This window comes from Phyllobates terribilis, unplaced genomic scaffold (genome assembly GCF_046119375.1).
Source record: "Phyllobates terribilis strain yellow unplaced genomic scaffold, ASM4611937v1 Scaffold_8__6_contigs__length_399053987, whole genome shotgun sequence".
In the NCBI taxonomy this organism is placed as follows: Eukaryota; Metazoa; Chordata; class Amphibia; order Anura; family Dendrobatidae; genus Phyllobates; species Phyllobates terribilis.
In genome coordinates, this window is record NW_027362768.1 from 31,864,928 (window position 1) to 31,878,696 (window position 13,769).

Genomic DNA, 13,769 nt, shown 5'->3' on the forward strand with positions numbered 1-13,769 from the left:
TCAATTTGCAACCTGATGGAGGTCAGTATAGATGGACTAATAGAGAAAGTCCCACACACTGCTAGAAGGCCAAATATTTTTTCAGAGGTAGATGCAGAAAAAAATATATTCAGTTTGCAACCTGATGGAGGTCTGTATAGATGGATTAATAGAACAAGTCCCACACACAGCTAGAAGCCCAATATTTTTTCAGAGGTAGATGCAGAAAAAAATATATTCAGTTTGCAACCTGATGGAGGTCTGTATAGATGGATTAATAGAACAAGTCCCACACACAGGTAGAAGCCCAATATTTTTTCAGAGGTAGATGCAGAAAAAAATATATTCAGTTTGCAACCTGATGGGGGTCTGTATAGATGGATTAATAGAACAAGTCCCACACACAGCTAGAAGCCCAATATTTTTTCAGAGGTAGATGCAGGAAAAAATATATTCAGTTTGCAACCTGATGGAGGTCAGTATAGATGTACTAATACAACAAGTCCCACACACAGCTAGAAGCCCAATATTTTTTCAGAGCTAGATGCAGAAAAAAATATATTCAGTTTGCAACCTGATGGAGGTCTGTATAGATGGATTAATAGAACAAGTCCCACACACAGCTAGAAGCCCAATATTTTTTCAGAGGTAGATGCAGAAAAAAATATATTCAGTTTGCAACCTGATGGAGGTCAGTATAGATGGACTAATACAACAAGTCCCACACACAGCTAGAAGCCCAATATTTTTTCAGAGGTAGATGCAGAAAAAAATATATTCAGTTTGCAACCTGATGGAGGTCTGTATAGATGGATTAATAGAACAAGTCCCACACACAGCTAGAAGCCCAATATTTTTTCAGAGGTAGATGCAGAAAAAAATATATTCAGTTTGCAATCTGATGGAGGTCTGTATAGATGGATTAATAGAACAAGTCCCACACACAGCTAGAAGCCCAATATTTTTTCAGAGGTAGATGCAGAAAAAAATATATTCAGTTTGCAACCTGATGGAGGTCAGTATAGACGGACTAATACAACAAGTCCCACACACAGCTAGAAGCCCAATATTTTTTCAGAGGTAGATGCAGAAAAAAATATATTCAGTTTGCAACCTGATGGAGGTCTGTATAGATGCATTAATAGAACAAGTCCCACACACATCTAGAAGCCCAAATATTTTTTCAGTGGTAGATGCAGATAAAAATTATTTTTAATTTGCAACCTGATGGAGGTCAGTATAGATGGACTAATACAACAAGTCCCACACACAGCTAGAAGCCCAATATTTTTTCAGAGGTAGATGCAGAAAAAAATATATTCAGTTTGCAACCTGATGGAGGTCTGTATAGATGGATTAATAGAACAAGTCCCACACACAGCTAGAAGCCCAATATTTTTTCAGAGGTAGATGCAGAAAAAAATATATTCAGTTTGCAACCTGATGGAGGTCAGTATAGATGGACAAATACAACAAGTCCCACACACAGCTAGAAGCCCAATATTTTTTCAGAGCTAGATGCAGAAAAAAATTATATTCAATTTGCAACCTGATGGAGGTCAGTATAGATGGACTAATAGAATGATGCTATGCCCAAAAGATTTTACTTCACTAGGTGCAGTAAAAAAATTGGTATTCTATACACAGGTGGTATATCTTGCAACACAGATAGGCTACTCCACTGACTAACACACTCTGCAATAGGCCAAAAAGGATTAGCTTTGCTAATCCTTTTAGCCAAATGCTGTGAAAAAAACTTGCACAGCACTGGCACAGACCTGCCTGGCAAAAACTGATAGGAACTGATGTAACCTAGTCCTGAAAAGGACTCCAATTACAATTAGTCTTTACTCCCACAACCTATCTATTTAAGAGCACAGACCTGCCTGATAAAATTCATAGGAAATGCTGTAACCTAGTCCTTAAAAGGACTGCAATCACAACTATTCCCTACTCCCAAGGTATCTGTAGATTTGTGCGAAAATTGGCTTGAAATTAACAAGGTATAGTGCACACAGCAACAGCGGTGCCGTCTAACACGCAGCTGCAGCAGTGAGAAAATGGTGGCGACGGGGAAAATGGCTTGGTCTTATAGGGCAAGGACATGTGACATACACTGCCAATGACACATGCCCTTGCTTGTGTGAAAAAAAGCACTTTGCTCCGTGTGTGCACTGCTGATAGGCTGACAGATTGCACCTCCCCACTGTAAATGCGGGAAAGAGAAAAAAAAAATGGAGATCTTCATTGTTCCTGCAGAGATCCATCCCCTGCCCCTCCCCCCACCCCGCTGTACACTCAAACTGCGTATTAATATTAATTTTCATCATTACTGAGAAAAAATCCAGTTATGATTTTGGTGCACGAACAGTTATCGAACATAACCTCGAACAGCCGAATTTTTCTCAAATTGTTCGTGTTCGCCGAACGGCTCAAACACCGCCCAAAACAGCTCGAATTTGAGATTGGCGAACAGTTCGAGTAGAACAACGCTCATCTCTAGTCAGAACGTATTGCACCAGGGCTTGTCGGTGCTGCCACAGTCGCTGCAACATGTGCAGAGTTGAATTCCACCGGGTAGGCACATTGCATTTTAGCCGGTGAAGTGGCAGGCCCAACGACTTCTGTAGAGATGTAAGTCGCTGAGCTGCGGGATGCGAACGGCGGAAGTGAGCACACAGCGACCGTGCCCTCTGCAGAAGGCCATCTAGTCTGGTATAGTGGGGTAAAAATTGCTGGACAACCAGGTTCAACACGTGAGCCATACAAGGCACGTGTGTGACATTGCCCCGGCGAAGGGCCGCACCCAGGTTTGCAGCATTGTCGCACACGGCCATCCCTGGTTTCAGGTCCAGTGGAGACAACCATTCATGAAATTGGTTCTCCAGAGCTGACCACAACTCCTCAGCTGTGTGACTCACATTTCCCAGACATTTCAATGTAAAAACCGCCTGATGACGTTGAGCCCTACTGCCAGCATAGTAAGGAGGTGTGCAGGATCCCTTCTGCGCAGTTAGAAAGCTTGTGGCATGACCAGACAGGCTTTGGGTGCAGGTGGAAGACCGAGAGGAGGTTGAGGAGGCAGAAGCAGTGGAGGAACTTTGACATAAAGAGGATTGACGCACAACTCGTGGGGACGGCAAGACTTGGACAGCAGCCCCTTGTCCTGCTGTCACCATAGTTACCCAGTGCCCAGTCAGCGACATGTAACGCCCCTGTCCATGCCTACTCGTCCAAGTGTCTGTGGTGAAATGCACCCTGTCACACACAGAGTTTCTCAAAGAAGCGGTGATGTTGTGTGCGACATGCTGGTGGAGCGCAGGCACACCTTTCTTTGAGAAGGAGTGCCGACTGGGCATCTGGTACTGGGGCACTGCGACGGACATAAGGTCTCGAAAATCCTCTGTGTCCACCAGGCGGAAAGGCAGCATTTCTGTAGCCAAGAGCTTGCAGATGGTGAAATTCAACCTCTTAGCTTTCTCATGGCTAGGAGGAAATGGTCTTTTACTTGTCCACATCTGAGGGACCGAGGGCTGGCTATTGTGCTTAGACGGGGTTGATAAGGGTGTCCCCGGCAAACTGCCGGTCTGTGAGGAAGATGCAGGCGGACATGTTAGGTTGCCTTGATCGAAAGGTGGTGCTATCGATGTCGGACAGCGCTCAACACCAGCTGGTGTTACCACCTCCAAAGAAAATGATGACCTGCCAATCACGCTGGCTGTTGCGGGTAAAGAGGTGGCAGGTCTGCGCCCCAAAACAGGTGTGACTGCTGTCCCCCCAGTCACAGAGGATGAAGAGGCCGCGGATGCACAAGATATGGCAGACGGTGGTTGGCCCGGCCGGCTAGGCCGCATTGTAGCACACTGAGCTTCCCACTGCAACTTATGCTTCATGTCCATGTGCCGGTTCATGCATGAAGTACTCAAATATGTATTTTTTGGCCTCTACTTAGCTTTTGCTGACAAATGTTACAGATAACACGAGTTGGGTCATCTTTATCGATCTGAAAAAATGCCCAGGCTATGCAAGGCTTAGCACCCATGCGACCTGAAGAGCCACCACGACTTGTGGTGAGAGGCAGAGTTGTGTTTGAGGATGCAGTTGTTGACGTGCTTCCAGTACTACGTCTCTGTCCAGGAAGGCGCAACCTGACATCGTCGTCACTAGCATCTTCCTCCACCTCCTCTGCTGACCTCATCTCTTGGCTGACTGTGGGTTGACAGTAAGTGGGATCTCCAACCTCATCATCATCACCCTGTGCGTTATCACACCCGTCGTCCTCAGAGCCAACCTGTTCCTGCCCTGACAAAAAACTAAAGTTGTCGCTCCAATCAGGTATTTGAGTCTTATCATCGTCTTCCTCATTGTCTCCACCAACAGGAGTTACAGTTTGGGAATGAGGGTCTACATTATGGTCAGAACCTTCTGCGTCTGGTCCTGGATCCGACTCATAAAGATTCTGGGCATCAGTGCAGATCATTTCCTCGTCTGGATTCACAGAAGCGCTGGAGTCGACCTCTGATTCCCAGGCTATAGTATGAGTAAACAGCTCTGCAGACTCAACCATCTGTTCTACCTCATACTCAGACGGGCAGCTGGAGATTTGGGAGCTGTGAGGAAGCAAGTGCGATTGGAGTGACACCTTTGAGGACTGGAGTATTTGTGATGTTGAAGTTGATGTGGAGGAGAGCCCACTTAAAGGAGCACTTGATATCCGTTGAAGCACCTGCTGTTTTTGTGCCTCATCTGGAATTTGTATCGATTGGCGTGGCCGTAAGAAAGGGATCTTATCACATTGTCCGCTAAAAGAAGTAGACATTTTAGTTTGGCTGGAAGATGGTCTTTCTTCTGCAGATGTTACTGTTGCTTTAACACCTACCACACGGAAACAACCTTTTTTCCCCTTCCCAACACGCCTATTCCCCTTTCCACCAGCAGCAGGCCTTTTTCCACTCATTTTGGTGGTTAACTAATTCCTCGCTACTCCTGTACCAGTCGCTGACTCGTTTTGTTAAGATTATGTAAATGCTTTTGTTATGTATATCCCTATCACATGTAAAGCGCCATGGAATAAATGGCGCTATAATAATAAATAATAATAATAATAATAACTCTGGAGTTGTTTGCACAAAAAAACAATGGATGGGAACCGAGCAGAGCTGAGTGGCCAAACTGTGGTATTAGGCCAAAACTATTGGCTGGGTTAGATGCAGAAAAAAATTATATTCAATTTGCAACCTGATGGAGGTCAGTATAGATGGACTAATAGAACAAGTCCCACACACAGCTAGAAGCCCAAATATTTTTTCAGAGGTAGATGCAGAAAAATTTTTTATTCAGTTTGCAACCTGATGGAGGTCTGTATAGATGGATTAATAGAACAAGTCCCACACACAGCTAGAAGCCCAATATTTTTTCAGAGGTAGATGCAGAAAAAAATATATTCAGTTTGCAACCTGATGGAGGTCAGTATAGATGGACTAATACAACAAGTCTCACGCACAGCTAGAAGCCCAATATTTTTTCAGAGGTAGATGCAGAAAAAAATATATTCAGTTTGCAACCTGATGGAGGTCTGTATAGATGGATTAATAGAACAAGTCCCACACACAGCTAGAAGCCCAATATTTTTTCAGAGGTAGATGCAGAAAAAAATATATTCAGTTTGCAACCTGATGGAGGTCAGTATAGATGGACTAATACAACAAGTCCCACACACAGCTAGAAGCCCAATATTTTTTCAGAGGTAGATGCAGAAAAAAATATATTCAGTTTGCAACCTGATGGAGGTCTGTATAGATGGATTAATAGAACAAGTCCCACACACAGCTAGAAGCCCAATATTTTTTCAGAGGTAGATGAAGAAAAAAATATATTCAGTTTGCAACCTGATGGAGGTCAGTATAGATGGACTAATACAACAAGTCCCACACACAGCTAGAAGCCCAATATTTTTTCAGAGCTAGATGCAGAAAAAAATTATATTCAATTTGCAACCTGATGGAGGTCAGTATAGATGGACTAATAGAATGATGCTATGCCCAAAAGATTTTACTTTTTTTTTCGCGGTTTAATTTTTCTGTTACTTACATCCCGGGTACTAAGAATGTTAAAGCCGATGCTTTATCTCGCAGCTTTTCTCCCATGGTTGGTACCGAAGAGGAGGAGAGCATTTTACAGGAAGGAGTTGTGATAGCAGCATTGGACTTCGTTTTGGAAGATGGGATTCTGAAAGCCCAGGAGGATGCGCCATCTAACACTCCCCATGGGAGGTTGTTTGTGCCTAGAACCTTTAGGAGAGATTTGTTTGTTGAGTATCATGAATCTCGGTTGGCAGGTTATCCAGGAATTTCTGAGACTAAGAGACTTGTAGGTCGCAGTTTTTGGTGGCCTGGGTGGCAGAAGGAAGTCATTAAGTGGGTGCGTCAATGTACTGTGTGTGCTAGATCAAAGGCGTTACATGCTCCTGCTGTGGGGTTTCTTTGCCCTCTGGAGGTTCCTAGTGCACCTTGGACGCATCTTGCAATGGATTTTATTGCTGACCTTCCTGTGTCCGAGGGTTTCACTGTCATCTGGGTGGTCATGGACCATTTTAGCAAGATGTGTCACTTGGTTCCTTTCATTAAACTACCCTGCGCTAAGACACTCGCTAAGGCTTTTGTTAAGGAAATTGTCAGGCTCCATGGTGTTCCTACCGACATTGTTTCTGATAGGGGACCCCAGTTTGTGGCTCGCTTTTGGCGTGCTTTTTGTGACAGGTTGGGATTCCATTTGTCATTTTCGTCTGGGTATCATCCTGAGTCTAATTGACAGAAAGAAAGAAAGAACCAGGATGTTGAACAGTTTTTGCGTTGCTTTGTGGCAGACAATCAAGAGGGGTGGTCTGAGTTTCTGCCACTCGCAGAATTTGCTCTTAACAACCATACATCCTCCTCTGCTGGGTGTTCTCCTTTTTTTGTTGTACTGGGAGACATCCTTCGTTTGGTTCGTTCTCTAAATTGAGGTCGGCTGTGCCTGAGGAGGAGAATTTTTCCGGTGATTTGGAGAGAGTTTGGACTAATGTACGTTGTAACCTTCAAGAGGCTAACAAAAAGTCCAAGAAGTATTTTAACAGAAAACGTCAAAAGGTTTTGTTTACTGTGGGTGACATGGTTTGGTTGTCTTCAAAGAATCTGCGGTTGAGGATTCCCTCTAAAAAATTGGGTCCGAAGTTTGTGGGGCCATTTAAGGTGCTTCAGGTGGTTAACCAGTCTGCTGTTAGGTTGGAGGTCCCCACCTCCTGGAAGATTAATCCTGTGTTTCATGTTTCCTTGTTGAAAAAGGCTGATGTATCGGATAGGGATGCCACTGTCACAGTTCCTCCGGTGCTGGAAGACGGCAAATATGAAATTTCTCGTTTCCTGAATTCCAGAGGGCATAGAGGGAGATTGCAGTATCTCGTCGCTTGGAAAGGTTTCGATCCCGAGGATAACTCCTGGGTAAGGGCGGATGATGTCTCTGCCCCTAGACTTGTCAGAGCTTTCCACAGGAGGTTTCGTGATAGGCCTGGGCCTGGAGGATCCAGAGGATCCTCATAGAAGAGGGGTACTGTTAGAACCCTCCTGTTAGTTTTTGCTATCTTGTGTTTTGCGGTCACGTGACCAGCTGCCTATATATTCAAGCTCCGCCCTTCTGGCTTTGCTGGACTTCAGTGTTGTTTTGACTGTCTCTCTAGCCAGGTGCCTTTGTGCCTATCTATCTCTTGTTTGCTTGGTCCTCTGGGACCTCTAATACTTTTGTCAGTTTATCTTTTGCTCTGCAACAACTTCTGTTAGGAGGTGTCCCATTTTTGTCCCAGTCCTTAGTTTCTTTAGGGACCCCTCCCTTTCTCTATAGGTCTCCGTTCAGACTAGCCGAGGACGAAGGCGGGTCTGTTCACAAGGAACAGGTTGCCCGCTACAACGTAGGGGCTCAGCTTAGTCTTACTGTAGGAACAGCTCTCCCCATCTTTCCTTAGCCCATGTTGCAGATCATAACACCATCTTGGCAAACTTTGAGGAGTTCACCAAGATGGTGAGTGGTGATGACGCCATGATTAGCGTCAGCATTCCACTTGTCTGTCTTTTGCAATGCTCTCTGCAGAGAATTAAAGAGGAGACATTGCAGCCAGAGTATGATGAGATGGATCAAGGAGCCATAGCGGTGGATTACACACAGCCCAGCCTCATCTCATCCCAAAGTGCAATGGGGGACAATGAGGGAGAGGAGGAGTAGGAAGAACAGGAGCTTGTATCATGCGCTGTATACGGTATTACCTGTACAACTGTCATACCGTCGGTTCAGCGTGGGTGACCTGAGGACAAGGGGGAGAAGGAGGAGGAGGAGAGCATGGTCAGTTGTCATCTTGGTGAGGACACGGAAGTCTTGCCCGTTACCAGTCTGGCACGCATGGCTGACTTTATGTTACGCTTCCTTAACCGTGACCCTCGCGTTGTCAAAATGTTAAGTGACAGTCATTACTGGTTGGTGACACTTTTAGACCCCCACTACAAGGACAACTTTCACTCTCTTATTCCTGAGGTGGAGAGGTCTACAAAAATGGGGCAGTACCAGAAGGCCCTTGCTGAAGAACTGTTAAAAAAATTCCCATCTGAACACGCTAGCAGCAGGGGAACACTGTCAATGTTCTGGGACAGTTTTCTCAGACCCTCCCTTTGGACAGACCCTGAGGCGCGGGGTACTCTCACAAAGAGTGGAAAGTTTCAAAAGATGGTGAGGGAGTACCTTGCCGACCGTACCAGCGTCCTCCGTGATTCCTCTGTGCCTTTTAATTATTGGGTATCCAAGCTGGACAATTGGAATGAACTCGCTCTGTACGCCTTGGAGGTCCTGGCCTGCCCTGCCGCTAGCGTGTTATCAGAGCTTGTTTTTAGTGCCGCTGGGGAAATTATAACTGATAAGCGCACTCGCCTGTCAACTGTCAATGCTGGCAAGCTGACCCTTATCAAAATGAACAAGGGCTGGATTGGGCCAGACTTCTCATCACCACCAAATGACAGCAGAGTAACACAAAGTCAAATCCACTGTGTTATTTCGGGAGGTGTATTCACATGCACCGCTTCACACCCACACATGGGTATACGCTTCCTCATTTCGGCTGTTTTATGTTCTTCTCCTTATCCTCAGCCTCCACCACCACAATACCACCAGGGTCCGTGTTGCCATTATTGAAAGTTCCTCCGTCCTTATTTTTGTCAGCTTTTGCTTGGAAGGCATAAGCAAAGACTGCGGGAGACCCACTCCCCAATAATGGGAATAATATTTTTAAGATGCTGTACTGTATGGCTCTTGTAATGGGCATTAAAACCATCTTGTTAAGCTACTGCGACCTCCACGTCTCTTCCGAGGGGCATTAAAACCGTCTTGTTTAGCTACTGGGACCTCCACTTCTCTTCCGAGGGGCATTAAAAGTGTCTTGTTAAACCACTCTGAACTCCACAGCTCTTCCAAGGGGCATTGAAATGTTGTTTTTAATTAACTCAAACCTCCACGACTCTTCGAACGGGCATTGCAGTTCCTCCTAATTTTTGGCAGCTTTTGCTTGGAAGGCATAAGCAAAGGCTATGGGAGACCCACTCCCCAATAATGGGAATATTGTTTGTAATATGCTGTACTACATGGCTCTTGTAAGGGGCATTGCAAGTTCCTCCGTCCTAATTTTTGGCAGCTTTTGCTTGGAAGGCATAAGCGAAGACTATGGGAGACCCACTCCCCAACAATGGGGATAATGTTTTTAAGATGCTGTACTGTATGGCTCTTGTAAGGGGCATGAAAACCGTCTTGTTAAGCTACTGTGACCGCCACCACTTATCCAAGGGGCATTCTAACCGTCTTGTTAAGCTACTGTGACCTCCACCACTTTTCCAAGGGGCATTAAAACCGTCTTTTTAAGCTACTGCGACCTCCACGTCTCTTCCGAGGGGCATTAAAACCGTCTTGTTAAGCTACTGTGACCTCCACCACTTTTCCAATGGGCATTAAAACCATCTTGTTAAGCTACTGTGACCTCCACGTCTCTTCCGAGGGGCATTGCATTTCCTCCTAATTTTAGTCAGCTTTTGCTTTTCAATGCATAGGCGAACACTAAGGGAGACCCACTCTCCAATAATGGGTAGAAGGCTTTTAGTACGCTGTAATCCACGTCTGTTTCAAGGGGCATTGCAGTTCCTCATAATTTTTGGAAAGCCTTCCATTCACTGCTTAGGCCAACAGTGCACAGGAGACACAGTTGCTATAAATGGAAAAAATGGTGCATTGCACTCACTGTATGCCCTATAACTGTGAAGCCGAACCGCTCCTTTTGGTACAGAAACATATACTACAAGACATGTGTGGTTGACTGGCCTGATATTGATGTGAATGGTCCCTGTTCCTCCTGCTCTTTCTCCTTTGCCACCACCTCATCCATCATTTATCACCTGAAGCTTTGTTTTAACGGGAGTCATAGAACTGGGATCGTAGCAGGAAAACATCCAGCGGCCACCACACTGCTTCTTCCTGCCTGTCGGGGTACTCTGCCTCCCTCCCCCTGTGTGCTCCTGGCTTCGCTCTGGCTCTGCGTGTCTTCCTGCCACGTTGGGTCAGTAACTAGATCATCCACCACCTCCTCCTCTTCCCCTTGCGCACCACGATCCTCCTCCTCACTTCCTGGCAATTGTGTCTTGTCATCGTCCACCTCTTGTGACAAATTGCCAGCGTCAACTTCCTCTGGCTGTGGCTGTTCAAATATTTGGGCATTGCTACATGGGATCTCCTCTTCCACCACTTTGAGCGGAGCAGGCGAGGGGCACAAATATGGAAATGGACCAGTGAACAGCTCTTCAGAGTGTCCAACTGTGGGATCAGTTGCTGTCTGATGACACTCGGCATGGTGGGAAGACGGAGCATCAGGGTGAGGAGGAGTATGCGGTCGAGACTCACGGCTACTAAAACTTGACCGTGTGGAAGACAGACCGGAGGTGGTGGTGCCCAGGTAACTGGAAGTATTATCTGCTATCCAATTAATAACCTGTTCACACTGATCAGTTCGCAATACTGGTGTTCTGTGCTTCCCTAGTAATTCGGTCAAGAAGTGGGTGCGAGAAGATGTGGCTGTTGGTAGTCGCACACTTTCACCTTGGCCACGGCCCCGTCCTATACACGCAGAACGTCCAGTTCCACGTCCATTGCCACGCGCCTTGGCCATTGTAAATGAAGTAAAATAGCTTACACTCACACTATCAATGGAAAAAGGGTAATATAAAGGAGATTAGAACCGTGGAAGAGGAAAACCACAGTTCTATTTCTCTGGCCTACACCAGAATCTTTTAAACAGATATATTTGTATTTGAACAGTCAGGGAGACACTATTACTGTTTTTTTATGTAAAAAAGGCCTAAAGCTGGATAATACAGAGATTTGAACTGTGGAACTGCAAAACCAAACTTCTAGTTATCTGGCCTACACCAGAATCTTTTAAACAGATACATTTGTGTCTGAACAGTGAGGGAGACACTATTACTGTTTTTTTATGTAAAGGCCTAAAGCTGGATAATGCAGACATTTTAACCATGGAACTGCAAAACCAAACTTCTAGTTATCTGGCCTACACCAGAATATTTTAAACAGATATATTTGTGCCTGAACAGTCAGGGAGACACTATTACTTTTTTTTTCATGTAAAAAAGGTTAAAAGCTGGATAATACCGAGATTTGAACCGTGGAACTGCAAAACCACAGTTTTAGTTATGTGGCCTACACCAGAATATTTTAAACAGATATATTGGTGTCTGATCAGTCACAGATACACTCAATTTTTTATTTTTTTTTTGGGGGGGGGGAATATCAAAAGGCTAATAAGACGCGTATTTGTACAGTCTGACTGAGGGGAAAAAAAATACAGGATTTAGATGTAAAAAAAAATGATTTTTCCTGGCCCCTCAGACCGTGGGACAAGTCTAGCAATTTGATTAGCAGGAGCACACAGGACTGTAATGCACTGTTTGTTGGTATAACCACTGCATCTCCTATACAGCCTGCCTGCAAGATATCTGGGATGGATATTAGTCCTTAGAAGGACTGTTTGTTTGATTTGACAGCCTTTAGTGACCCTACACTAACTATTTTGCACTATATATCTCTCCCTAACTCAGCAGCACTCTCCCTACACTGTCTGATCCCGGGCGACTGTGTCCAAGATGGCGGCGCCCGGTTTTAAATACTCGAGGTGACGCTGTGCGGCCAGCCAATCACTGTAATGCCCACAAACAACATGGCTGCGGCATTACAGTGACTGGCTGGCAATCCCTGCATGTTCATTGGCTCTGTAAAGAGCGCCAAACGTGCAGGGCGGAGACCCAAGCTCCCGCCCGAGTAACCCAGAAATGCTCGGTGCTCGCCGAACATCCCGAGTAGCGAGATGCTCGGGCGAGTAACGAGCAGTGTCGAGCATGCTCACTCAACACTATTTGTTACAGATCGTATTGCTCATTTATAATGGTCAGTTATGAAAGGGCACAAAGTAATCATGTGCAGTTTCACATCTGTTACAGCTGTATGCTGTTGTTAACAATGCAGGAAAAGTAGATAATCTTTGTAATTAGAACAGCAAAACAAGATGAGTTGCAGATTCTAGATTTCTAGATTTTGTACATGCATTATTGGTATTTTTAATCACATATTAATCCTAATAGTGATGTAATTTTATGTTGTTGGTGTGCCTAGGCCGGGTTCAGAAGACCGTACTTACACTCAGGCTAATCATGTCAGCAAATTGTGGATATAGCTGCTGCCATGCGCAGCTCCGTTCACATATTGGTAGAGTTCAGGAGCTACTTGCTATTTAAATGCACTAGTTTAGTCCTTAAATTTGACCGAAGTAGCGCAAGCTGTGAATTGTCCGTGTGATACGTGCTTTCCCTGCGTGGTTCACGGTGCACACGGACAGCACACGTCTGTATAGTATGGACCCTTATTGTAATAAAAAAAAGACATACCTAAGCAAACCGGTGCTTCATCCCAGACTCCATTCAAACACCTCACAACCTTGTTTCCTTTAAGAACATAATAATTTCGACATCTATATTCCACAAATTCACCAGATTTATAGTTAATTTTTCTAACATCCACTGAGTCTCCAAATTGCACAGTTGGTGGTGGACCACACTGTTCTCCAATTTCTAGGAAAAAAAAATAAAACAAATAAACGAATGTACTATTCATTAATTGCATATCAAAATAAAGCATTTTATAGTGTATTTGCTTTTAAGGCTTTTTTCACATCAGCATCTAATGCTCCATTAGAAGTCTATGTTTTCATTGTTTTTGACTGTAAAAATAATATGAGAGGTGCCATTTTCCTGTCGAAACAGCCGACACCTTGACAGAACCTGACAAACCCCAAATATGAATCAGACAAACAGAAGGTGCAGACAGGTGGAGAAAGAAGATATGCTACATTGAGAAATTCCTATACCATATTTAAGAGAGCAAGTGAGAATGACTAAACACTTGCTATTAAGGTGCACCCCTCTAGAGCTTAGTAAGAGCCGCAGAATAGCATAAAGAAGAATCACCTTGAGCTGCAACCTGTCATGTTATCACTAGTCATGGGCGAGCGTTCTCAGCACTGCTCGGTACTCGATCGAGCATCCTGGTGATCGAGATGCTTGATACTCGATCGAGTATCTGGGTCAATGGGCACCATGCTAGCTTCCCTGCCTCACATGTTTCATAGCTGATTTGCAGCCACTGAACATGCAGGGATTGCCTGC

The 13,769-nt window shown here is 44.8% G+C and overlaps 1 protein-coding gene across 5 annotated transcripts in view; it reads right to left on the minus strand.

The window, feature by feature from the left end:
- LOC141156681 (complement factor H-like) overlaps positions 1 to 13,769 on the minus strand; it is a 742,328-nt gene that overhangs the window by 177,144 nt on the left and 551,415 nt on the right. For all 5 annotated transcript variants that reach the window (XM_073642926.1, XM_073642927.1, XM_073642924.1 and 2 more), the window contains one exon: positions 12,993 to 13,175. In XM_073642926.1, the coding sequence (XP_073499027.1) occupies positions 12,993 to 13,175 (183 nt within the window). The remainder of the gene's footprint in view (positions 1 to 12,992; positions 13,176 to 13,769) is intronic.